This window comes from Salvia hispanica, chromosome 2, assembly GCF_029641045.1.
Source record: "Salvia hispanica isolate PSC_SH4W2 chromosome 2, Shi_PSC_v1, whole genome shotgun sequence".
Classification (NCBI taxonomy): domain Eukaryota; kingdom Viridiplantae; phylum Streptophyta; class Magnoliopsida; order Lamiales; family Lamiaceae; genus Salvia; species Salvia hispanica.
Window position 1 is genome coordinate 9,830,770 of NC_142693.1, and position 26,359 is coordinate 9,857,128.

The 26,359-nt window shown below is 36.4% G+C and overlaps 3 protein-coding genes across 4 annotated transcripts; 1 reads left to right on the plus strand and 2 right to left on the minus strand.

The window, feature by feature from the left end:
- The first annotated feature begins 1,374 nt into the window (after positions 1–1,374).
- LOC125221986 (peroxisomal adenine nucleotide carrier 1-like) lies at positions 1,375–4,060 on the plus strand. Its single transcript, XM_048124357.2, has 5 exons — positions 1,375–1,745; positions 2,552–2,783; positions 3,120–3,266; positions 3,339–3,508; positions 3,592–4,060. The coding sequence occupies exons 1-5, from the start codon at positions 1,615–1,617 to the stop codon at positions 3,869–3,871; spliced, it is 960 nt and encodes a 319-aa protein (XP_047980314.1). The 5' UTR covers positions 1,375–1,614; the 3' UTR covers positions 3,872–4,060.
- A 212-nt stretch (positions 4,061–4,272) lies between these two features.
- Positions 4,273–6,526, minus strand: LOC125221974 (heavy metal-associated isoprenylated plant protein 32-like). 2 transcript variants are annotated; one of them, XM_089065403.1, is made up of 4 exons: positions 6,393–6,526; positions 6,209–6,289; positions 5,861–5,936; positions 4,273–5,753 (listed from the first exon to the last, which is right to left on the minus strand). In XM_089065403.1, exons 2-4 carry the CDS (start codon positions 6,236–6,238, stop codon positions 4,372–4,374), a joined length of 1,488 nt encoding a protein of 495 aa, XP_088921529.1. In that variant the 5' UTR covers positions 6,239–6,289; positions 6,393–6,526; the 3' UTR covers positions 4,273–4,371. The 2 variants fall into 2 exon arrangements, with proteins under 2 accessions (XP_088921529.1, XP_047980296.2); XM_048124339.2 differs by having other exon boundaries at positions 6,373–6,517.
- A 5,958-nt stretch (positions 6,527–12,484) lies between these two features.
- LOC125210759 (uncharacterized) lies at positions 12,485–15,624 on the minus strand. The gene is made up of 9 exons (XM_048110343.2): positions 15,233–15,624; positions 14,833–14,894; positions 14,303–14,357; positions 14,066–14,164; positions 13,841–13,927; positions 13,614–13,730; positions 13,401–13,493; positions 13,092–13,122; positions 12,485–12,975 (listed from the first exon to the last, which is right to left on the minus strand). The coding sequence occupies exons 1-9, from the start codon at positions 15,332–15,334 to the stop codon at positions 12,818–12,820; spliced, it is 804 nt and encodes a 267-aa protein (XP_047966300.1). The 5' UTR covers positions 15,335–15,624; the 3' UTR covers positions 12,485–12,817.
- Between the last annotated feature and the right edge of the window lie 10,735 nt (positions 15,625–26,359).

The following is a 26,359-nucleotide window of genomic DNA, read 5'->3' on the forward strand; positions in this document are numbered from 1 at the left end:
TCCTCCGCCACCGGAGCCGGTCCCCTCTCCGACGCCATCATCTCCGCCGCCGCCATATGGTGTCAACCACTAGCTCAATCTCCCTCCTCTTCCAGCAAAATCAACACAGTAACAAACAAGAATTGGTAGTAGGAAATGGAGAGAGTGAGAGCCATTTCCGAAAAAACAACAGCGAGCTCTTCATCCACCTCTCCTCTTCCTCCTCCATGAAACTCTCCAAATCGATCCTCAGCCCCGGCCACCGCCTCCGCCCTAAAAGGCCTCCCCTTTCCTCCCCAAGAAACGCCTCGACAACCCTGAGCCCTCTTTCCCCAAAGTCACCTACTCGGCCAAGTCAGAGTCAGAAGAAGAAGAAGAAGAAGACCAACCGCAGCCTCTCCACCCGAAGGACCAAGGTCATTTTCAGGAAAATCAAGGCGGCGCAGGGATGGGTCATTTGTCGGTGTTGATCTACGACGCGCTGCGGACGTGCTTCGCGGTGGAAGGGAAGAGGAAAGAGATTGAGCTGGTGGTTGACACCGTATGGCGGCGGCGGAGATTGTGGCGGAGGAGAGGGGAGAGGACCGGCTCCGGCGGCGGAGGAGAGGGGACCGGCTCCGGCATGGTAATTTTTAGCTTAATATTATCTTAATTCTTAACTTAATCCGGTCAAAATTCAATTAATATTCGTTGACCATTAAATTTAACCATTTCCGTCCAATTCGAACTAAATGTGACCCGTTTTTATTTGTGAGGGACCGAATAATTCAAAGATAATGTTTTGGACCAAAGTCATAAAATCTCCATATGTTAAGGACAAAAAAAGGTCTTTAGTCTAATTCATTTAATCAATTACGTCTATAATTTTTACATATGTATGAATTACGTGGATAAACTCAGAAACGCGGCATATAAAACATTTTTGTTATGGACAATTGAGAAAATTGTCAAAGCCATAATATGACCGCCGTGTTTCAAAAGTTGAGGGATAAATTAGAATTTGACCAAATTTCATGATTTTTTGGTCATTTACCCAAAATTATACGGTGGGAATATTTTTATTTTCACTTAACATACAAAACAAAATTTTCTAAAGTCTCGTGTTATCCTACAAGTGTGATACCCCTTTGTCCGCGGTTTATAGTCTCATTTTACCATTTTTATTAGTTTGTGATTTAAGAATTTTATTTCCTTTATTTAATTTTAGTTGAATGATTTGGTCATTCAAACTAAATCATTAATAGTTATATTTTATTATAAAATTAAAATATAAAATTGAGTTTATATTTTGTTAATTTATTTTTCTTTAATTTATTAAAATCTATAACAAATTATAAATGGCGGACGGAATAAGGATTTTTGTAGATAAAGATATTTAGCGGACTAATTTGAATTCCCCACTCCACGTGTGAAACAGACTCTAAAAGAGTACTTCTTCTTCATACACAAAACTGCCCATTCCTCACACGCTTCCCAACGCGATTGCTCCGACCAAATCTTGGACCCACACAACTATCTTCTAAATTCCGCCGGCCACCGCCGCCCCGGTTCTTGATTTAATGGCCCAGTTCGTTCCATTCAATCTTTAATTGTTGCAGAGTTAAATTCATTGGAATCTTGATAGAATCTTGAAAAATGGAGTCTTTGGTGGAGGCAACATCAGGTGCGGTGGGTTCCCTGCTCAGCACCACCATTCTCTACCCACTTGATACTTGCAAGACTAAGTTTCAAGCTGAAAACAAAGCCCATCAACACCAAAAATATAGGTTCCCCCTTTTGTCCTCTCTCTCAAGAATTCTGCTTTTTTGTTGCTAGTTCGTTTTTAATGTAAAATATGTAGCAAGATAGAGATATGGCGGATTAATTTAGCTTTGATGAGGTTTATATATGAGTTGAACTTATTAAAAATGGGATCTTTTTCTACAAACAAAGGTATTTGTTGACAGTGAAAAATCTCTATTTCCTAGGATGTTAGTTGGATATTGGAGGTAGATGAACTCGAACTAATTTTTTAGTATGTGAACAATTTGAAGATTCTCTGTTGTTTAGAATTGGGGTTCTGGAGGTGAAATTTTAGTTGGGTTGTTGTTGTGATGTTCATTTCTAGGCTTGCCTGAGACTGGTTTTGTTGGCTTTGTTTGCCTGATAAGTGTTGAGGATTATAGATGCAATTAGGGGATCTATGTATGATTATTTCTGATTTATGTTTATAGTTATCTTTGATCTTATCCGTTGTGAATGAAATGATGAATTGGTTTCTGAATTTTGCACAGATCTTTTAAGAGTTAGGGTCCAAATTTATGTTAAAGTGTCACTATTAGATCATTCTTTTGCTGGATGGCATGTTGTTTCTTTGTAAGGATTATGATGCAGAACGCTGAGAATCATCCGAATTTTCGTCGGTTCACTATTGAATTCCGAAAGAACACAAGAGAGGAGAAAATAGACCATAGCCTTTATTTATCGAAATACAATTTCCAAAATAACAAATAAACTAATACATGGATGACTCCTAATTATTCTCCATGAGATTACATAACTATTTGGATTACTTTTATGTTTGTCTAAACAGGAACATCTCAGATGTCCTTTGGGAGGCAATATCTACACGTCAAGTTCTCTCTTTGTTCCAGGGTTTGGGGACGAAGAATTTTCATTCCTTCATTTCGTCGTTCCTCTATTTCTATGGATACAGCTTCTTGAAGAGGCTTTATTTGAAGAAAACTGGACTTAAATATATTGGAACCAAAGCAAACTTAGTCATAGCAGCAGCTGCTGGTGCTTGCACAGTCGTAGTGACACAGGTTAGCAATAGATTTGACTGCTCCATTAGGATTTCCTTGAATTTCTTGTACGGTTCCTTTCGGATTATGATGATGATGCATTTTGAGAACAATACGTGTAAAAGCTTTGCCCGATTTTTGAAACACTACATGGCAACGTATTTCGTGTTCTATAACATTTGATGGAAACGGACCTCACCAATCATCGTCAAGATCACACCATTGTTAGAAAAGAAACTTTGTTGTGTGAAAACTGTAGGGCTTGTACTCCAAATGACCTAGTAGAAGGCCGGTGATGAGGGCGAAATTCGTTGTTGTAATGTTTGATTGTTCGTACCTCTTGTTTTTTCACTTCAGCCTCTGGACACAGTTTCCTCGAAGATGCAAACGAGTGAGTTTGGGGAATCTAAAGGATTATGGCAGTCCTTCTCGGAGAGCACGTGGGGCGAGTCATTTGATGGCCTAGGCATCTCTGTTCTTCTCACTTCAAATCCTTCCATTCAGGTTTGATGACTCGTTGGTTCGAGTGATATGTCAAACGGAAGATTTCTGATATTCATAACTCAAATTGTGCAGTACACAGCCTTTGATCAGTTAAAGAATAGAATGTTGAAGGAGAAGATGAGGAAAAGGGAAAGCGGCGCAGCAGCATCACCATCTCCTGAAGCCCTCTCTGCACTCACCGCCTTCCTGTTGGGGGCTGTCTCAAAATGTGTCGCCACCTGCATAACATACCCTGCTATAAGGTTATATCGCTAGCAACCTGTCTCATCCCACAACCAAATATTTTCACCCCACGTTACAGAAAAAAGAGCTTTTATATGGACAGGTGCAAAGTAGTTATCCAGTCAGCCGAGTCTGATGAAACCAAGGACGGCAGATCTCAACTGAAAACGCGTAAAACTGTGTCCGGTGCACTGCATTCGATATGGGAAAAGGAAGGGATACTTGGGTTCTATAAAGGTCTGCAGGCACAAATCCTGAAGACAGTCCTGAGCTCAGCGCTACTTCTAATGATAAAAGAGAAGATCACGAAATCAACGTGGATCACAATGCTTGCACTGAGAAGGTTCATCCTCGTGACAAGAAGCCGGTTGAAGAGCTCATGAAACGAGTCTCAACTCAAGCCCAGCTGTGCAACGTAGGGCGCAGAAGCACGTCGATTCAGCAATGGATTTAAGGTTAGAGTTTATAGTAGCATTAAATTGACAAATTTATCCTCTTCAACGAGAGGTGATCCTTTCATCAATGTTGTAGTATGAGATTGATTTTAGTGATTATTGCTGTTTATTGCCCTCTTTGAAGCGTCACACTACACATTCTTATCATCAACAACCAACAATCCCCACTCACACATTCTCCCATTTGGTTTAAAGTTTATACACATTTGCATTTCATATATTATCTATCAAATACTCCCTTTTCATGAAACACTAATCTAAACATTAGTAATCAAAACGGGAGCAAATTAAATACCAAAAAAAGGGGAGAGAAAGAGAAGCAAGCAAACTTGAAGTAAAAACATCTCCATTTGTAGTACTATAGCATCAAGACTAGCAATTCAAGAAACTGTGAACTATTCAGCACTTGATTCATCCCTCTCTCTCCCTCACATCACCCTACAACTACTGGTGTTCTCATCACTGAACATGGCATACTGGTCGGGCCGGTCGCCGGGTGGCGGAGGGTACGGGTAGGGCGGATACGGCGCCGGCATGTAGTTGACTGCCGGGGGTGGCCTGGCGTACATCATCGGCTGGAACCTCTCGTTCCCGTTCGCCCTCTGCTGGTTCATCATCATGGTCGCTAGCTGCTGCTGGTAGTAGGGGTTGCCACCTGCCATATGGTCAGGGGGCCCGCCGCCAGGGAAGTAACCGGCCCCATTACCGCCATGAGCAGCGGCCGGCAGTCCTTGCACAGCGGCGAGGTTTCCCATTTGCCCCATTGGTGGTGGATTTCCCATATGCTGCCCCATTTGGCCCATGGGCATACCACCACCACCACTCATAGCCATCATGTTAGTCATGCCATGAGGTCCATCGCCCATTTTTTTGGCCCCATTAGGCATGAAATGGTGCCCGTTGCCTGGCAGCCCGCCGCCTCCTCCACCACCACCGCTGCCACCCCCATTCTTACTTTGGCCGGCATTGCCCCCGCCACCATGCTGACCGCCCCCGCCCCCGCCCCCACCATTCTTTCCACCCTTCGGACCACCGCCACCTTGATTCTGATTCCCACCACCACCATTGCCACCACCACCCTTCTTCCCACCCCCATTGTGGTTCATCTGTACAGGAAGGCTACCACTTCCACCGCCCCCACCCTTTTTCCCATTCCCACCACCACCACCAGCATTTCCACCGGGCTTCATCATCTGCGGGAGCTGGCCATTCATCATATTTTGCATCATCATCCCTGGAGGCATTTGTGGGCCACCATGGCCACCCCCAATCACCGGCTTCATCTTATTTAAGGGCGCATGATCCATGTCATCATCGAGCTCATCATCATCAAAATCATCATCATCAAAATCATCGTCATCATAATCATCATCACTTAGGTCCTCTTCCTGGGGCAGCTTGAACTTGACCGACTTCGCATTCTGATCCTTGCTGCCACTGTTAGGTGCCATCTTCACATCCTTCATGAACTGCGGCAGCATCTTCATATCCTGAAACCCCTTCATCTGCTGCAGCGGCTGATTATGCCCCGGGGGGCCTCCTCCACCACCACCCTTGGGCTGATTGTTTCCCCCACCCTTTTGGCCCTGCCCTTTATTCCCACCACCGCCGCCTTTGCCACCATGGTCGATTTGAAGATTTTTGAACTGGTTGTTGAGGTGGTTTTGATTGTTGTTGTTGGAGGGCTTTGCACCCCATAACTCAGCATGCTTCCCATTCTTGATTAGCTTCTTAATCAGTGTGTTTGGATCAACATTACCAGAAACTGTTACCTTCCCTTGCTCTGAATCTATTTTAGTAGTGTATACACCTACCACAAAACCACACACTAATTAGCCCAATTCCTTTTCAAGATTTACACAATAAACATAAATTGGGCCAACTTTTTTTCAAGAAATACCAAGTACATATGCATACCTTCAATCTTCTGCAAGATTTTCTTCACTTTATGCTTACAGCCATCACAGTGTATATTGACTTTAAGAACACAAATCTGCAAGGCCAATCAAAGAGAGAGATACATCCACTTAAGTTAGAGTAAAGACTGCAACTTTAAGATGTGGGAGCCATGTAAACAAGAAATTAACGTTGAAACAGCACAAAGATTAAAACTTTATCCGAATGAAAACGTCCATTTCAGTGAAATTAACAGAAAACGTGAGAAGAGAGAAACAAGCACTGAAAATAGCACGCTACAATGCACACACTCAGTTACACGAGCCCAGCATTTATCAATAAATGAGAGGGAAAGAGAGAGGTAGGTACCTGGATCTTCAAGAATTCATCTTTACTCATTTTGCAGCAAATTACAAACAGGGTAATGCAGAGGCAGAGAGAGAAGTAGATCTGGATGAAAAGAAGTTTCAACAAATTAATGTGCAGTGCTCACAAAGAAGGAAAGGGATAAAGAGAAAAGGAATTCACATTACCCTGCTGAATTCTGGACTACCTCTATTTTAGAGTTTTGGGGAGAGAAGAGTGTTGCAATTGCAAGGAACAAACAAACTCTCACTCTTCTTGCTTTTGGAGCTTTTATTTATGGCTAGAACCTATCTTAAACTATTACTACTAAAATTAATTATTAATTATTTTTATAATAATAAGGTGGTGGGGATGATTATTAAGCCACATTTTAATCTAATACTATATTGATTTTAATTTTCTTTTTCCCCCACTTTCATAGATATTGGCATAATTTTGGGCTTTAATGCTGCTGCTTGCGGCTTGGCTCTTTCTAGAACAACGTTTAATACCCCAGCTCGGCTTGACTCGTGTGGTTGCTTTTATTTAACCATGGTTAAATATATAAGATGCAAAATTAATCTGCTGTATATTAATTACCGTCTGATTTCAAGTCAGATTTTACCCTCTCCAAAAATTTGGTTGTATCAATAATTTTTTCTGTGGTTTTTGTAATTTAATGCATGTTGCGTTTAGCATTTTCAGGCAAACTGTCTCTCATTTGATTAAGATTTATATTTATTTTTCACAATGATTTGTTCACTTTGAAAATTGAATTTTGATTTGTGAAATTATCGCACGTTCAGTATTTGGTAAAATATTTGTGTCAAAATTATAGTCCAGTCTCACTTTCAAAATTTATTTATGAATAACGAATTTGCATTTTTTTGATTTTGAAGATAAAGAAATGTTATGACTATTTTAGAAATGTTAATGTTCTTTCTTATAATGATAGTACATGTTTTATGTGGTGGGATGACGTGCTTAAAATCGTTTATTACATCAACGCGTATTTTGCCGGAAAAAAGACAAGTGGATGATTGCGAGAATTGCAAACTTCGTAAAAATGTACGGCTCTTAAAAAGTGTGGGAAAAATCTGAATTTGACTATCTTTTTGTTATTTATTGGATAAATTTCTATTTAATATTTGAGGATTATTATGAAATAAGGCAAATTATGTTACTACATTTTGTTTAAAAATCTATTTTTATCTATGAGAGAAAGTTCATAGCACATTACTATAGATTATGATGACATTCAAAATCTATTTAAAATACCTATTTCAGAGAAGAAAATATAATCAATAATTAAAAATAAGAGTTTTTGGCTTTAAAAACCATAAACTTTCCCTCAATTCCGATTTTTTCCACCAACTTTGAGATTTATTTTTAAAACTACGAACTTTTGAATTGTTTGCTTCTTCCCACATCGGGTCAAAGGTGAAACCCGACTGGTCTATGTGTCGTTTTTAATCCTATTTGGCAGTAAAATCATAAGTGAGCTCCTATATGGCAATGCCACATGTCTTATTCTATTTTGCCATATTCCCATTTTTCACCCTAAATCTTTGCTCTATTCTCATTTCTCATCCTTCATCTTTTTCGTAATACCATTTTCCATATGAGGCTTCTCCAAATTCCAGCTGCCACTCCCCCCATTCCTCCTCAATTACTCCGACCTTGACCGCCTCACCCGCATCGTCAGCGGCGCCGTCTACGAAACCAGCAACCAGATGCAAGGTGGAGATGGTTTCATCGCAGGGGAGTGAGCTAGACGAAGGTAAGGCGGCGCCGGCGAAGGGAACAGAGTTGCCGTGAGAAGGAGGAGAGCGATGGAGAGGATAGTCAACTTCGGCTCGCACGCCGGCGACAGGGTAGACCCCGGTGGAGGCGGCAGCTAGGGGTGGCAAAATGGGTAGCGGGTAATGGGTAATTCCCATCTCGACCCCTATCCGCCGATTATTGGGTACCCACTACCCGACGATAACGGGAAACGGGACGAGATCGGGTTATGCGTTTTAGAGTTTTACGGGTAGCGGGTATACCCACTACCCGCGCGGGTATACCCGTTAGTCCCGATAATACCCGTTATTATTAGTATTAGTCATATTTCATCTTTTAATACCCCCTCCGTTCCATATTAATAGACGTGTTTCAAATAGTTAAAGTGGAGAAAAAAACAAGTAAATAGTTAAATAATAATAGCCTTATACGCACTCATTTTGAAAAATTAAAAATATATAGTTATAATGGAGGAAAAATAAAGTAAGAGAGATAATAATGTAGAGAAGAGTATTTCTATTATTATTTTTCCAAAATGAGTGAGAAAATGAAATGTCTCTATTAAGGTGGAACAATGGAAGTACTTTATCTAAGAGTTCTTTTGAAACATTTATATATTCCAACGAACATACAATTGAAAACGCACCGAACTAGCTATAGAGTGTTCCCTAACTTTTATTCCCAATCTATTCAACGTTTACCATCGATATTAATAAAGTAAATTAGGGAACATTGACGGTTGTTATGGTTTTCAAATTTTTTATTAGGATTTCGGGTCGGGTACGGGATACCCGACACGGGTATCGGGTAATCCCGGTATGTCGCGGGGCGGGTATCGGGACAACAATTTGGCTAAAATCGGGTACGGGTACCCGACTTGTCGGGTACGGATACCCGCGGGTAATCCGTTTCGCCACCCCTAGCGGCAGCAGTGACGTCGACGGCGGATAGTCGGGATGCGGCAGCGCTGCACACGGCTGTGAGAGAGAGAATGAGGCAGAGATTGAGAAAGAGCTAGATTTGGCGGCGGTGTGTTTTGTTGAGATCTGCGGATTGAGGAGCTGAATTGCAGATGCATCACTAGAAATTGTTGAAGATTGAGCTCGAGAATCACACATCTCCAGGAATTCTTCAATAATTATTTCCTGTATTTAATTTGAAGTTTTAATTCAAAAAATAGTGTTATTTCAGTCACAAAATCAGTTTCGAAGTTAGGGGTGGGCAAAATAACCGAAAATCGAATATCCGAACCGAACCAAATCGAAATTTTGAATTTCAGTTCGGTTTTTTCGGTTTTTCGGTTCGGTTCGGTTTTAAAAATACAAAAATTTCGGTTTTTCGGTTCGGTTCGGTTTGGGCGAAAAAAAAAACCGAAAAACCGAATTATATTTTAAATATATTATTATATATTTTTATCCTATTAATTTAGTAAATTATATCATATATATAATATATATTCTTCTAATATATTTTTATATAATAAATATTATATATATTGTATTAATTTTATATTATATATATTTATATTCTATTAGTATATATAAAATAAAATAAATTAGATATATTAAAATATACTATTTTTTTTTGTTTTTCGGTTTTGTTTTAAAATTTCGGTTTTTTCGGTTTGGATCGGTTTTTTAAGTTCGGATTTCGGTTTTTCGGTTCGGTTCGGTTTCAATTTTAGCCTAAATTCGGTTTTTCGGGTTCGGTTCGATTTGGGCGAAAAATCGAACCGAAACCCAAATGCACACCCCTATTCGAAGTTATATTTCCGGTCGTCCACGTTGGACAATTTTGTATCGGAGATTTGGTATTCGGGTCGAGTTGGAAAATAGCAAACGAATCAAAAGTTCGTGGTTTTAAAAACAAATCTTAAAATTAGTGGGAAAAATCGGAATCGGGTAAAGTTTATGGTTTTTAAAGGCAAAAACCCTAAAAATAATTGATAAAAAAAGTAAAGTAGCAACAATTTATACCTTTACAGGTACATACCATCCTGAGAAATGAATGCAAACAAGTTGGACTAATCATAGTCAACCGTACATGCATGAATATTTTAATGTATTTTACACTCTCATACACAAATATGTTCTCCATAGATATCTTATCAAATCATATCTCTTACCACACCTACATCTTACTACTACATATAAAAGTACGGATTTTTGGCTTTTTAAACCAAAACCTTTCCACGAATTTCGGTTTTTCCCATGAACTATGAGATTTGTTTTTAAAACCACGAATTTTCATTTCGTTAGGATTTTCCCTCGGCGGGTCAATGACGAAACCCGAGTTGTCTACATATCAATTTTAATCCTATTTGTCACTAAATTGATTATTTGGATCCTATTTGGCACAATAATACATACAGTCACAATTATTACATAACAAATGACAATTTTTTACTCCCTCCGTCCCACTTTAGGAGTCCCGGTTGAGTTCAGCACGGGTATTAAGAAATGTAAAGGAAAGTTGGTGAAAAAATATAGTGGAATGTGGGTCCAACCTTTTTATATTAGTTTTATAATAAAATGTGAGTGGAAAAAGATTAGTGGAATGTGGGGCCTATTACCAATTATGGAATATTCCAACCGGGACTCCTAAAGTGGGACATCCAAAAGTAGTAAACCGGGACTCCTAAAGTGGGACGGAGGGAGTAATAAACAAAACACAAATTTAACATTTTGAATTATGTTATTCAGGTCGGAAATGTGCTATTCAGGTCGGGTTGGGAAAATCCTAACGAAATGAAAGTTCGTGGTTATAAAAACTTCTCATAGTTCATGGGTAAAACCGGAATTCGGGAAAAAGTTTTGGTTTAAAAAGCCAAAAACCCTAAAAATAAATAGTAGTACAACAGAAAGACAATATTTGTCTTTGTAGTAAGAATTTTTAAGAAATGGCTATTTCTTAATGGATGTTTTTTTTTTCGAAGCAAGTGTCCATTCCCATAGTTACACTAGTACTTCATTCTAAAACAATAGTCTTAACTATAGACAAGATAGAAAAAATTAGTTAAAATGTTGTTAGTGAAAAATAAAACTTATCACGTTAGTGAGAAAAATTACTATATATAAATAGAGACTAATTTTGATAGACGATCGTAATTAATTTTTGTGGATGAACGCAGCAATACCAATCAACCAAATCCATCAATGTTAGTTTGTCACATGCTGCTCTAGTATTCTTTCAGACAGCAGCATAGGTGGTGGCAAAGAAAGCTGTAAAAATTTGGTAAAGATTTTAATCACTCTCATAGTCTCATTCTCTCTCTAAGTCTATGCTAATAATAAGTGTGGTGCTGTGCATTTTAAAAAGGCTAAACAATGATGAAACCCTTGTGGGTATGTCGTTGGCTTATCTTGGTTTGAAATTTGTTTATTTTTATTAAAGTTTGAATTTTGATGTGTAGTCTCAAAGGGCAAAGGGACCCCTTTTGAGCAATAAAGGAAATGTGAATTGGCTGGCAAAGAAACTTCATAACAGCTTGTCATTCTAACTGAAATAATTCTTTGCTGCTTTAAGATGACATTCACCAAATTCTTTTTTTCAGGGGTGTGATAAATGTTGTTTAATTTTGCTTACTGTTTACTCAAGAGACACTGTATTTTTCCAGTCCTTTTTTTTTCTTTAGTAGTAGCTTCTTTTACTTTTGTGGGAAAGAGGGAAAATTTTATTTTCTATTTTCTTTGCTGAGAATCAATGTTGAGGGTGGAAAAAAAATTAATGCTAACTGCCAAGAATGTGATGAAGAATCTGCACTAGGTTTATTAATTTCTCCATATTGTCTAAATATTTAATTCATAACATGGTACAATTTCAAAACTTTACGCTCATTTGAAAATTCGGCATCACGGACACTTGAGAAATTAATAGATTTGAGTTAAATCTTATTGGGCTTGTGTCCTTTTCGGGTTGACTTATTAGGACCCGATAATTTCAGGTTAAGTTCATATAACCTTATATAAATTATTATTATTATTATTTAATTACCTTTATAATTTTTTAAAACTTTAATTTTAGTACCTAGGTTTGTATAAACCAGGTGCAAACTATATAAGTCAAATTTATATAATGTAAGTCAACTTAAAAATCAAGTATTAATAATGTAAATAAGATTTAATTAGTATATGATTCTAGGTTTTAGTAATGTAAATCAAGTGTGTATTTTTCATGTTATCCTGTCATGTTAACACGTAATGTATCATGTCGTTAACATGTTTTTGTCGAGTGCAAATTGTGTTAAAGTTTAAAGGTAGCGGGTCGGGTTCGTGTTTAGAATGAGAATTTCTTTTATAGGTTGGATTCGAATCAGACTATTAAATTAGGTAGTTGACCAGATAACAGCCCAACTCCCACAATTTACCACCAAAAACCATATTTTTTTACCATAGAAATAGAATATGGCTCATTCATTATTACAATCCCAGCCAGCATTGATTGTACTTGGATTAGGTGGCTGGACACTAGGAATGTGCCCCAGTGCATGTGTAGCTCTGAACATAGATAACAATAATGTCCAACAATAATGAATCCAATAATTCTTGAATTTACTTACTCTATGTACCCCATAGCCTCCTCCTCTAAATCCAGTTGCACAAATATACTAATAGCTACACATTCATTCTGACCATAGATACAATACAATCCAAGCCAGGACAAGATTTTGCTACAACTAAGTAGTAGTATTACTATACCGTATAAACCAATGCACAAGTATAAGTAATTTTGTCGTCGTTACTAATCACGACTATACAGATGAATCGAATATCGAGCAATGCTACCGGAAACTTATCTCTTCAAAGGAAGCAGAGTGGCAGCGCGGATGTACACATAAAATTCTTGATTGTCTTAAGGGCCATCAACCTTGACTATAAGCGGCTGGCGCAGATTTCCCTCCACCGGTAAATCCAGTGACACGGGATCGCTGCCATCCATATCCTCGTTCTCTGCCAACGCTTTCTCTAGAGCAGTTTTTGCTACTCGTGTCACAATGACCATTAACACAACTGCAAGCAAACACATGTGGTTAATTATCTGGGGGCAGATGGTAATTTTGTTCCTGCCCTTAGACCGTCAAACACAAGAACAAAAGATCAAATCTGGAACGAGACATGGCACTTACCGGACACCACAAGGCTTAAAGCGATAAATGCCTGCATAGGAGACAAGACTAGGTTCAGAATAATGTGAAATACGTTAGAAATAGCAAGAGGCTGTCAAATCCTCGACCGCAAAACACTATAAATTGCTGAAGCATCAGAAGATACGATCACGGATCAACATGAATTAGACTAAACAACATTCGTTAATCAACATTTTAACCAAAGATCAAGCTCGTAGAACTAAAACCAGATAATAACAATATGTACCAAAACATTGATGTAAAATAAACCATTTGTTCATTCGATAGACTTCGGTAAAAAATCCATACCCAACGGGTTTTGGAAAATCCACTCCATCCATGTGTCACATCTGAGATGTCCTTCAACGTTGTTCCAACATATACCAATGCAAGAGTAATTGGCTACAAAAGAGGACACGATTTGGCATATGCATCAATAAATTATTCTCAAATCTAATTATATCTAAGAGATAAATTTTTAAATGATCAAATAAGGAAGGATGAGATAAGAAAGGTGCATACCATCATGCCCAACCACGATGCCATCAAATACGGAACTAGTGAGACTGAAGTCACAGATAAGAGGTAGTTCAGCATGTTGAATGGAAGTAAAGGAACAAGCCGGAGCAACAAAACAATCTGTTCGATGACAAGGAATTGACGAGCATACATTCATAAGAACAACAAAACAAGCAGAACAGACTTCAATGTCAAGAACCAATCATTGAATTCAGATAGGACATACAAACCTTAAACCCGGACCTCCGAATTGCAATCTCAACTGCACGAAACTGGGGGTAGTCTTTCAACTTGGCCATGACAAACGACCTACCAAGCTGCCATAATTCACACGAAGAATATCTCAACCAGAACATGCTTTTTTATAGTTGCTACTAACTAATACAGGCAAAACAGTAGAGAGATAAGGAACAGGAATGTTATAACATAACAAAAAAAGAAAGAAAAAAAACTACAGTTCGCCCAAGAAGAAATGCTGCGCCAGCGCCTATTGTAGCCCCAATTGAATCAGCAACGAAACCGACTGGCAAGCCAAAAAGATAGCCACCACCTAGCTGAAAGGGTCATCTTACACAACATTAGGATATGAGATAATTTCTTTCTAGTTTTCTATGATTTGTCAAGACTTGATACCAGAAACTAGAACTTCAAATTAATATGATTTGTCAAGGAAATTAAGAGTTCATCCTTACAGTAAGTATTGAAGCTGGCACCGCCAATATTGTTAAAGGGATGTAAGCGACCGCTCTGCAAGGTCCCAAAACCACATGTCACGATGAAAATGGATGAAAATTTCCTAGGAACCAACATAGTAATGCAGGTTAAATAGAAAATTAAGAAGCCAAAAGTGCCATTAATCTATTTTACAATCAAGAAGATTGTTTATGGAAATATGGATAGAGGATATTTGACCAAGACAGCCTTTTATCATAAAATTCCAATAGCTTACCCACCATCTTTTGCTCTATAACTAAAAACTTGAATTTGAAAGTAAGTAATCAGAACATATTAATCTTACTATGTAAACCCATCATCAACATAAACAATGTAGCAGACCTAATTATTAGATAAATATGATTTGTAGCCATCTCATTCCAAATGTTAGCAGGGAGTTCATTTAATATTCTATAAATGCTGTCTGGCATCTCAAACAAGAAACTGGCAGCAATCTCTGTACCTTTTAAGTTTAAATAATTTACAAGAGCATTAAATTAGTACTTACAGCACCAGAGGACCCCAAGGACCAAGATCTTCCTCTACCCATACCAAGAAATCTCTAAGCATCTGCCACATAGAAAATGAAAAAGATTCCAACATAATAATGTTAGTCAAATCCATTCAAACAATTTTGGTATTAATATTCTTTCAAAGACAGTTTATAACAAAATATGAAAATATAGTCTCCACTTATCCAGCTAGTCATGCTTTTCTTTGAAGAAGTTAGATTGCAAATTTTATTGCATTTTGTTTCCCCCCAAAGCAATCCAATTAAACAAGAACAGGCTTTCCAATCTTAAACCAACTAAAAACAAAAATTCAAGAAAATACCCAAAAAGGAAAAAAGAATTCAAGAAGAACACAAAAACATAAACCAGACAAAGACCCATGAGAAAAAACCAAACCTTTTCAACAGGGAGAGTGAAGCAAGCAATCACAATTGCGGAGAGGAGCAGCAAAAGCGAGAAGAATCTGAGGAACGAAGCCCACGTGATATTGAACGCCATCTTGATCAAATGTGGGAAGAAAATTGTAACTGTTTTTTATTCCTCCAATGTCGAGAGCTATATCATAATCCCCAAACACACAAGAAAAGCCTAGAAAAATTGAAAATCATAATCCCCACTACCCAAGATTCAGAAACAAAAATACTAAAAGATTGTAAATCAATATAACTCTGATATCGTTAGTCTGTGATTCTGTTCCCTATTTCATTCTGTCATTTTAAAAATAAATTTCTGGGAATTTTTCTTGATTTAATTTTCTGTTTAGATTTCTCCTTTACAAGTAATCTTGATGCAAGGTATTGCTAAGCTTTTTTGCTGTTATAACATTCCTGTTGAAGGTCAAAAATACCCTTTACTCTTCTTGCACGTGACGTCACGTGTTTAGCGGAAACCAGTTTGTTGTTGATAGAATTTTGTGTTTCTCAAAAAATATCTAGGCTGAAATAATTGTTTACTTAATTTAAAAGAGTAAAAAGTTTAGAAATTACGTGCGTGAACTATGAGCTCTAATTTTTGGCGAACTCAATCTCATTTTTAGTATAGGTTACAATAAAAATTAATTTTATCTAATCATTTTATATCAAATTTAAAATTTCCGCCATTTTTGAGATTTTGTCTCACAAAATTTTTACAGTACCACCAAATCTGATGTTGTTTCACAAAAAATACCAAAAATGGGTTTGAGTTTGATGTATGGTTGGAGATGACTTCTACACAAAAACTCATTTTTTATATATGGTTGGAGGTGGTCTACGAGCATCTCCAATCTCTAAGAGCATCTCCAATGGTCGGCTAGCGACCGGCTAGCCGATTCGCGGCGCTGGCCGATCGGCTAGCCGAACCATTGGAGGCGGCCAGCGGGAAATCGGCTAAAATTTCGGCGTGGACTGGCCGATCGCGATGCGCTAGCCGATGCGCTGGCCGGCATTGTAGCGTGCCGATCGGCCAGCGATCGGCCAGTGCTATTTTTTAATTTTTTTTTTAATTCTTTTTTTTAAAAAAAAATTAATTCTTTTTAAAAAAAAATTTAATTCTTTTTTTTAATTTTTGAAAAACTATATAAACGCGATTTTCTCTATCTCTAAATTTCTGTACAAGAGCAACATCTAGCGATGGACAACAACAACTAGCCCAATACAAAATTAAGACCTAAAATAGAAACATGTCATACCGTCGGGTAGCGAGACCCCCGCTCGGCTAGCGGCAAACTATAACGGATTCAAGGCATACTAACATTTTTTAATGTATTTTTTTAATAAATTAGTGAGGAGTAGAGTGGGGCGGTGGCTCGTGTGTGGAAGCCCGGATTTTTTTTTTATTATGTAATTTTTTTTTTTTTAGTTAATGTACTTTTTTTTATTTAAATAAAATTAATGAATTTTCCCGTATATGTCTCGTAAATTTAATTCGGTAATTTAATCGTAATTTTAATTCCGTAAATGTAGTATATTTTGAATTGTTTTTATTGCGGCTGGCCTAAATCTGATGTGGCAGGTGGATTTTTAGTGCTGCTGACGTGGCAGGGAGAGAGAGTGGCTGGCCTATTTGCATTGGAGATGCTCTAATGGAGATAGGCTAGCCACATGCTAGCCACTCTCTCTCTCTGCCACGTCATCAACACTAAAATTCCACCTGCTACATCATCATTTTAAGCAAATAGACTAGCCTAAGGCTAGCCACAGGCTAGCCGCAATAAAAATAATTCAAAACAACTAAATTTACGGAATTAAATTTACGGAATTAAATTCATTTAAAAAAAAGTACATTCATTAAAAAAATTACATAATAAAAAAAAACTATCGCCGTGCAGTCTTTCGTGCCCACAACTCTTCAATTAAATCCTTTTGGAGTTGAATATGAGCATCCACTTGGCGCATGTCGGCATGTGCCTGGAGGCGACCGGCTTCATCGTGAGGTACCCTACGTCGTACGTTAGGGGTGGTCATGCCGTGGCTTGGACCGGCTGCATCAGTATCGTCATTGGCCCAATTAGTCAATTGTACACCTTCGTCTTCGACGATCATATTGTGCATGATAATGCAGGCGTACAATATATCAGCAATTTGAAACCTAAAATTCGGCAGTTTTCGAGAAAAACGCCCGACCGGGCAAAATGGTGTCAACCCGGGCGTTTTTTATGCTAACCCGGGCGTTTCCACTGTCCCCGGGCGTTTTTAATGCTGAAAACGTCCGACCCGGGCGTTTTTGCCGGTTTTGACTACTTCACGCAACATTTGTCAAATGACCATAACTTCTTCATCCGAGCTCCGATTGAGGCGTGCAATATACCCACGCGAAGCTATTTCAAAGAAGAAGATAATGGTGGTAAGATAAAAGAATTTGGACACCATCTTGATAGGAAACGAACAGTTTCAATTAGACCCTACTCCACATGTACATCTATCAACTAATATATAATAATCAAACCTTAATGATCAATTGATAGATGATTTAAATATACAAAATAGGAGAAAACTTGGAGTATAATTAGTATCATTTGATTCACATCATTAGGGCTGTTGACTCACCGATGTGGAGGTACTCATCCCACATGTCTGCCGCGTCTCTGTAGTCCAATTGTCTGATTGCCGCCGTGTAGTTTTGAATAGGGGTGTGGCCGGGTCTGCCAGCTGCATCGTGCCTGAAGCGGAAACACAGATATCGCTGCTCCAAAGCGTCAACGATACGCATAAATAGCTCCCTGCGCATTCTAAAACGCCGTCTGAACAGGTTGGCCCCAAACCGCGGGTTCTCTGAGAAGTAGTCGTCATATAGTCGTTGATGTGCAGCTACGTGATCCCGATCGGTGGACAACGGCTCGAGGGCGAGGTACCGCCGGCTGCAAGGCCCTTTACATGTACCGCTCTATCTCGCGGTTCATGTAGGCCTCCAATGACTCGTTCATTCGCCGTTCGTACTCCTCAGCATCCTCACCACTACCACCACTACTACCACCCGCGTTACTCATTTCGCGTTGTTGCTCTTGTACAGAAATTTAGATAGAGAGAAAACTCGTTAAAACAAGTGGTGCAAATGAAAATGACGTGAAAATAGCGAATATATAGTGTTTCAAAAATTAAAAATAAAAAAATAAGAAATTGCACTGGCCGATCGCTCGCCGATTGCCAGCCTGCAATGGCGGCCAGCCCATCGGCCAGCGCCTAGAAATCGGCATGCGCTCGCCTAATTTCTCGCCGATTCGGCGCTGGCCGGTTGCAGTAGTTCGGCTAGCGCCGCGAATCGGCTAGCCGATGGGCTAGCCGCTATTGGAGATGGTCTAAGTAAGTAAACTTTAAAGGATGACTCTCTTTTTACAAACGTTATATACTACCTCCGTTTTAAAAAAAAATAGAATAATTTTTCTATTTTTGAATATCCACTAAAATTAGACCAATTCTAAATAGGAAACTCTTTAAACAAATATACTAACCTTACCCATCATTTTAAATGTAAATTCTACAATCCATTAATACTATTTTCGTCCTCTTTTTTCCTCTCTTTCTTTTATTTTATGAATTGTACATGAAAATTCTTGTTATTTAAAATGTTATTTATCTTTATTTTATTTTATCAATTGTGCATTAAAATTTTTGTCATTTAAAATTTTATTTATTTTTATGGATGGAGGTAGTATATATATTTTTTTAAATGATCTTAGCTTTATAAAACTGTTAAATCCAACGCCAGCTCTCTTTGGTCGGAATGTGAAATTAGGAACTCCTTTTTTTTTACAAATTATGTACTCATTTTCATTAATAGAAGATATGTTTAAAATCAAATCTGTTTTCTATAAAATAATCATGTTTGATTAAATCATCATAAAAACTGCAGATATGGGGATTAGGAATAGTGGCGATTTGTAAGGAATTAGGAATAGTCAAAACTGCCCTCGTGGGAGTAAACCTTATATGTGAATATTTAAATGCTAAGGAATTAGAAATTAGGTACTATTAGGTATTAGGAATTAGGAATTAGGAATTAGGAATTAGGAATAGTTTTTTTTTTTAACCATGAATCTATAGTGAGAATCTCAAGTTCTAAAAAAGAAATATATACTATCTCCGTTCCATAAAACAGAAACTTTAGAAACAACATAAATTTTAATAAAAAGCTGGTAATTAAAATGAATTTCACCTCATTGCACAAAGAGAAGTTTCATTAAACAGAAAATTTCTATTTTTTAGAGAACATACCAAAAAATAATAATAATTTATTATAAAGGCCGACTAAGTAGTTCATTCAGGGAAATAAAATAAATCTTGTTTTATAATTGTCAAAATCCAACTTTAGAATATAGTATAATAGGGTGAGGTCAATTGTTAACTTTATTGTGTTTAGCTTTTAATGCATCGTATTAACATTTTTAATACATTATGTTGATGAGTTGACAGAGTTAATAACTTAAGAAAGTTAGCAATATAACGCACTCGTAGTATAATAGTCTCATATATAAAAACTAACTAATAACGTCAAACTCATAAACTACACCAATAGAAAAAGAAACAAAGTTAATACGCCCTATGTTTTCATTTGCTATAGACCTGTTTTACAAAATGTGAAGAATGTTTTTGTACCAAATTCGTATTTTGGTCATATGTTTAGGAACAAAATTGACATTTACTCTAAAAGATATAAACATATGATATAACAAGTGAATTAAGACAAAATAAATAATGTAAGAGAGGGCACGAGAAGGGTAGTTAAAGTAGTGTTGTAGATACTGGAACCCCATTATTATTAATATTTTAATATTAGTATAAGTTGTAAATAATTTATATGAATAATAAATTGGGATAACTTTCTATAAATGAAAATGCCCGAAAATAGAAAGTGTAAATATTTTTATGGTACGGAGGGAGTACTTACTAAACAAATCAAAAGAATTCGACCTCAAAATTAATCTAAATAATCAGTGCAAAAGTCTAAAATACGGTTTTAAACTAATTTTGGGGCCAATTTGCAATATAGGTTTCTTGAAACTTGAAAGGGAATTTTTTTAATTACAGCTTAGGTGTAATGACTTCGCATGACTAAAACAAGCGTCACCACCGATATGTGTTACTTCCTCCGTCCAACAAAAGATGTCATATTTGTGGGACGACATGAGATTTTAAGAGGTTTTGTAGTGTGTGTTAAATATTGAGAGAAAATATAATTTTTATATTCATGTGAGAGATAACTTTTTCCAAATATGGAAATGTGATATTTTTTGTAGGACAAACTAAAAAGGAAAGTGGGACATCTTTTGTGGGACGGAGGGAGTACTATTTTAGAACTTTAATTTAATGTTTAATTATTTTGTAGTAATATTTTATATTTTAAATATTTGTATAGGTTTTATTTAATTGTTTAGTCGCAAATGTGATATTTTAAATATTGGTATAGGTTTTAAATTTAATTGTTTAGTCTCAAATGTGATTTTTGGCTGTTGTATTGACATTTCTGTGATTTGGATTTTTGGTTGAAGAAGAGGAATGTTAAGAGGTGGTTATGCATGTACGCATTTGGGGTGCTATTTACAATCTTTTCAGCAACTCCTCCTTTCATCAAATCATGCCTTTGGCTAGTCTCCGAAATGATGGAATCCATTTTCTCTCTCGTTTTAATTTTCTCTGCTCTCGATCGATGTGGAACAATGCTAAATGAAAATTGCTTTAATTCTCGGAAACCGCTAGCCCGCAGGCTAAGCCGGACTCCCCCACGAGTCATGTGGAATAAATTATTATACCAATAAATTGTGAATATCTTCTCAGTTCTGATCATTATTGAAAGGATTACAATTCATCAATTCAATTCTTAATGTAAAATGTCGAAGGAGCAACTTACAAATGGAATTATTCGTATAACTAATTACAGAAGGTTTTAGTAATAATATAATATTGTGCATATACAATTATGAGCAAAAAATAATTGAAATATAAAATATTTTACCAACAAATCTACTAAATTCTTCAAAAGATGCAACCGATTAAAGTATCAATATGTACCGAATATAACTAATGATCAAATTCAACTATATCATCACTTAAAAGTAATTATGATTTAAAACATCAACATATTAATTACACAACCCTTGAATATTACAATTAGGTTAAGAACTCACTTTCGTATATATGCTATATATTTCCTTATCATTATTGAAAATTTTAAACGAAAATAGATATGAGTACTACAAATCTACAATTCATCAAATCAATTCTTAATGTAAAATATCGAAGGAGCAACTCAGAAATAGAGTAATTATAGAAGGTTTTAATTAAGGCTATTGTGCACATACAAGTATGAGTAAAATTTAATTGTAATATTTTTTTACTAACAATTATGGTAATCAATAATTTACCAGTGTTATGTTCTTTTTCAAAAACAAACAATATATTTCCTTGTCATCAAATATTCCAACCATAATCACCAAACTCAATCACGCCCCAAATTGGAGCCAAGATTCACATTTCCATACTACTTAACATACAAAACCCTATATACAAATAGTAGTACATGCAAACCAGAACTCAAGCCACAAAAACAATTAATTAAGATGAGTAGTCTCTTCGACAAAGCAAGAGGAAAACAGAAGCGCGCAGCCAAGGCGGCGGCTTCGACGTCTCGACCGGAGCCAGAGCCTCAGCCTGCGGGGGAGCTGCATGATCCGTACTACCGCTATCAGCCGTCGGGAGAGCAATATCATCCCTTAGACAATGGAGCGGGACCGGAAGGATACCACCCGAACAATCCCAACTATAACTTGGACGCTTACAGAGGACAAACGTATACCGTGAATCCGCCCCCGAATTACGACTACCCTTACGGATGGGAACCGCACAACGGAGGAAGAGGATTTCCGGGCTATTCCTTCAATGATGCTACCAATAATACTAGCAATAATAGTAGCAGCAACCAACACATTCCGCCGCCGCCAGAATACTCCTCCTACCAACCCGGCCCCGGCCCCGGCACGGGTGAAGATCCCAACGGTGAATGCTTTATCATGTAGTTAATTAGGGTTTGGGAGAGGAGAGATCATCAGCTTTTCATGCACTATTAATTAGGGTTTTTTGTGTTTCTTAATTTCATGCATTTCATTTTGTTTTTGGAGTCTGTTATTTTTGTTTTTGTTTTTTTTGAGATTGTTGAAGGATTTTATTATTATTATTATTATTATTATTATTATTATTATTATTATTATTATTATTATTATTATTATTATTATTATTATTATTATTATTATTATTATTATCTTGTGGTTTTTTAGTTTACAAGTTATTTATATTTTTTACAATTTTGAGGTAATTATTTCAAATTGTGAAACGATTTGGGTAATATATTTTATAAATTTTAAAACAAAGAAAGAGAGATAGAATAAATAAATTGAATGAAGAAAGGAAAAGGTTGAGGCTTTATTGTTTATGATATACTCCATGTTTATTATAGAAATTATATAGTGACTGATTTTATCATCATAATTCACACCCAAAATTCAATTAAATTCACATTTTCATATTAACATAACTCGTGATCCCCTGTACAACACCCTCCATACATTTACATGCAAGAACTAATAATCTAAGATACCAAGCCACAAAAATGGGTTTCTTTGAGAAAAAAAAGAAGCAAGAAAGGCTCAAAATCCGAAGCTCCCCCACCGCCAGCAGATCGCAAGGGGCAAACTTCAACTATGGAAGAGGATATTGAAACAATTATAATGTCGCCAATATATTTGGCACCAATATGAAAGGATTTTATTTACGAGCTAATTATTAATTACTATAATTTATAACATCAACCAATTAATTACACAACCCTTAATATTACAATTAGGTTAAGAACTTACTTTCGCATATATACTATTTCCTCCGTCTCTAAATAAGTCCACTAATTTGGTTCTGACGTGAGTTTTAAGTAAAATAATAAAAAATAGGTGGAAAAAGTTAATGAAATATGTTTCTTATTTTTATATTATATAATAAAATATTAGGGGAGAGGATCTTCTGCATTGTGTTTTGACGCATCACCTCATGCGGATGCGGTAATGGTTTTACACCAAAAAGCTGTGTCATTTTGACATTTTTTCTCATGCCTTTAGTTTTTAAATTTCATTGCTATAAAAGTAGTACTGTATAAATTTTCTCTTCTCTAACTACTGCTCATAATTATCAATTATTTTACTAATATTGATTTTATAAACTAAAATAGATCATAACATTTTTATTGCCCCTTTTAAGTTAGTAGTCATTTTTTTAAACACTATTTTTTCATTTTCATATTTTCAGTTTTTAATCTAATCATATTGAAATTTTAAATACCTTAAGGCATCGTTTGATAGCTATGTTATGTTTCGACTAGACATGATACAAATAGTGATAGTTATCATAGTTTCGATTAGTTAATTTATCTTGATTGAGTGTTTGGTAGCTAAGGATAATTGTGAGTTATCATATTTAGATTTCTGGTACAATAAGTTGCAAATAAAGATAAAAATTAGAAATGTCAAATTTATCCTCATTAATTTAACTTGATGATTAAAATATCCTCATGTTGCCTTAATTTTGGGTGGTTTTGGCAATTTATTGACGATGAAAAATATCCACAAGCATACCATTTCTTATTATATAAAATGCTTAAAATGAAATACATAATAAATATAATCATAACTTAAATTTTTCAATTTTATTTTTTATTATATAATTTTATTTATATGAAAAATATTCAAGCATACCATTTCTTATTATGTTAAAATGCTAAAAACGAAAAATTATATAAATATGACCATAACTATATTTGTTACTTTAATTTTTATTATATATTTTATGAATATTAAAAATACTCAAGCATACCATAACTTAGTATTTCTCCTTGTATATTAATTATATGAATAATTATACTCCCTCTGTCCCACGTTACTTGAGTCATTTCTTTTTTACACTCGTTTTGGAAAAATAATAATAAATAGTTAAAATGGAGAGAAAAAAAAATTAAGAGAGAGAATAATATAGAGAAGAGTTTTAACTATATTATTCTTTTTTTAACTTTATTTTCTCTTCACTTTAATTATTTATTATTATTTTTTCAAAACGAGTGCAAAAAAGAAGTGACTCAAGTAACGTGGGACAGATGGAGTATAGTTTAATTCTTCTTTTATTATATTATTGCACATCATTAATTACATTAATTATTATTTGTTATATTGAAATATAATTAAAGTATGTATGTGTATAAAATATAGTGTATATATACTGCTATATTATTACTATGGAACAGAGGGAGTACTTTATAGCTTATATAGCATAGATAAGAAGCAATTAGAACTATGTACAAACTCTTAATCTCTTGCTTTAACAAATTTAATCACAACTGAATTAAGGAAGACTCTTCGTTGCTCCTTGCACTGCCATGTCCTTCCATGATATCTTGTAGTCCAGGTGCACAGCTGGTGCCTTGGCAATATCCTTTGTACTACTAAGTTTGGATTGCACACAATTAGCTACAAGTACAACTAAGTCTCGTGCTCCATCCTCTTTCACGTGACAAATATCCATGTCATCTATATGCAACTTTGCATTGCATGCAGCTTCAACTTGAGCTTCAGTTTTGGTTTCACCTTTACCTTCAACACGCCCCCTCAATCTAGGAAAGCTAATGATGGCACACCAAGTTTTGCTCTTAGCTTCACGAAGGATTGTCTGCTAAGAGGCTTAGTAAAAATGTCAGCTATCGAACCTGATGTAGGAACATGCCTCAATTCTATTTCCTTGGCCAATACTTTATCTCGAACAAAGTGAATGTCCAACTCGATGTGCTTCGTTCTAGCATGAAGCACTGGATTTGAGGACAGTGTTATAGCACTCATATTGTCCACCCATATTACAGAATCTGATCTTTTCTGAATCTTGAGCTCACTACGTAGAGAATTCAGCCAAGTAACAGTTGATGCAGCTAATGCCAAGCTTCTGTACTCGGCCTCGGTACTAGATCTTGCAACAACAATTTGCTTTTTCGCCCACATATCAAGTTGTTTCCATAATATGTGCAAAAACCACTTGTTGATCTTATGTCATCAACATCTGCTTCCCAATCAGAATCAGAGAAGGCAGGAAAATAATGGTGGGGTTAGGAAAATAGTTCCATAGCTTTTGGTCCGCTATTAACGGTGGGGTTAGGTTAGCGGACCAACATCTGCTTTTGGTCCGCTATCCAATCAGAATGCTACCGTTAATGGTGATGAAATAATGCTTCCCGATCTTATGTCATCAACATCTGCTTCCCAATCAGAACGAAGTAGTTAATGGTGGGGTTACCATTATTTTTCTACAAAAACCATTTTGGGATAACCCCATTTGATTTATGAATCTGTATCCCAAAATCCAAAGTTTCAGACAAGTATCTAAGTATTCTTTTCACTGCACTCCAATGTGTATCTAAAGGTGATGCCTTATACTGTCTGACCTTATTAACGACAAAATTGATGTCAGGTCTTGTGACGGTTGCATACTGTAGCACCTACAACACTCCTGTATAACTTAGTATCAGAAACTGGTTCACCTACATTCTTGCTCAATTCACAGCCAGAAATCATGGGAGTTGGGCATCCTTTTGCTCCTACCATGTTTGCTTTCTTTAAAAGATCCTTGATATTGGTCAATTGGCACCAATGCACACCATGCTCAGTTTTTACAACCTCAACACATAGAAACAAATTCACCTCCCCAAGATCTTTTAAAGAGAAGTGATAATTAAGCTGAGAGATCACAGTGTGAATTGAAGTGGAAGAATTACCAGTGATCAACATATCATCCGCATAGATGAGTAAATATATCACCTCACATTTTCTTTGTCTGAAGAACATAGATCCATCTGCTTTGGATTGAGAGAAGCCCACAGAAATAACCACTGAGTGAGCAGTCAGGAACCATTCATTGACTATATAATACGGGCTGCAATCTATCCGAGGTTGTCCATGGTCATGCAATTCATCACGTGTCTGAATGAACTAAAGAGAACACTATTTAATCAAAGGCAAGTGCGACACGG

What these genes read in the sequence shown, in the direction of transcription:
- LOC125221986 (XM_048124357.2), top strand. Translation starts at nt 1,615, where the DNA reads ATGGAGTCTTTGGTGGAGGCAACATCAGGTGCGGTGGGTTCCCTGCTC. An exon ending in CATCAACACCAAAAATATAG is followed by an intron (nt 1,746 to 2,551) that starts GTTCCCCCTTTT and finishes TTGTCTAAACAG; the next exon opens with GAACATCTCAGATGTCCTTT. An exon ending in ATAACATACCCTGCTATAAG is followed by an intron (nt 3,509 to 3,591) that starts GTTATATCGCTA and finishes TTATATGGACAG; the next exon opens with GTGCAAAGTAGTTATCCAGT.
- LOC125221974 (XM_089065403.1), bottom strand. Translation starts at nt 6,238, where the DNA reads ATGAGTAAAGATGAATTCTTGAAGATCCAG. An exon ending in ATGAATTCTTGAAGATCCAG is followed by an intron (nt 5,937 to 6,208) that starts GTACCTACCTCT and finishes TTGGCCTTGCAG; the next exon opens with ATTTGTGTTCTTAAAGTCAA. An exon ending in AATCTTGCAGAAGATTGAAG is followed by an intron (nt 5,754 to 5,860) that starts GTATGCATATGT and finishes GTTTTGTGGTAG; the next exon opens with GTGTATACACTACTAAAATA.
- LOC125210759 (XM_048110343.2), bottom strand. Translation starts at nt 15,334, where the DNA reads ATGGCGTTCAATATCACGTGGGCTTCGTTCCTCAGATTCTTCTCGCTT. An exon ending in TCACTCTCCCTGTTGAAAAG is followed by an intron (nt 14,895 to 15,232) that starts GTTTGGTTTTTT and finishes TCTATGTGGCAG; the next exon opens with ATGCTTAGAGATTTCTTGGT. An exon ending in TTCGGAGGTCCGGGTTTAAG is followed by an intron (nt 13,731 to 13,840) that starts GTTTGTATGTCC and finishes GTCATCGAACAG; the next exon opens with ATTGTTTTGTTGCTCCGGCT.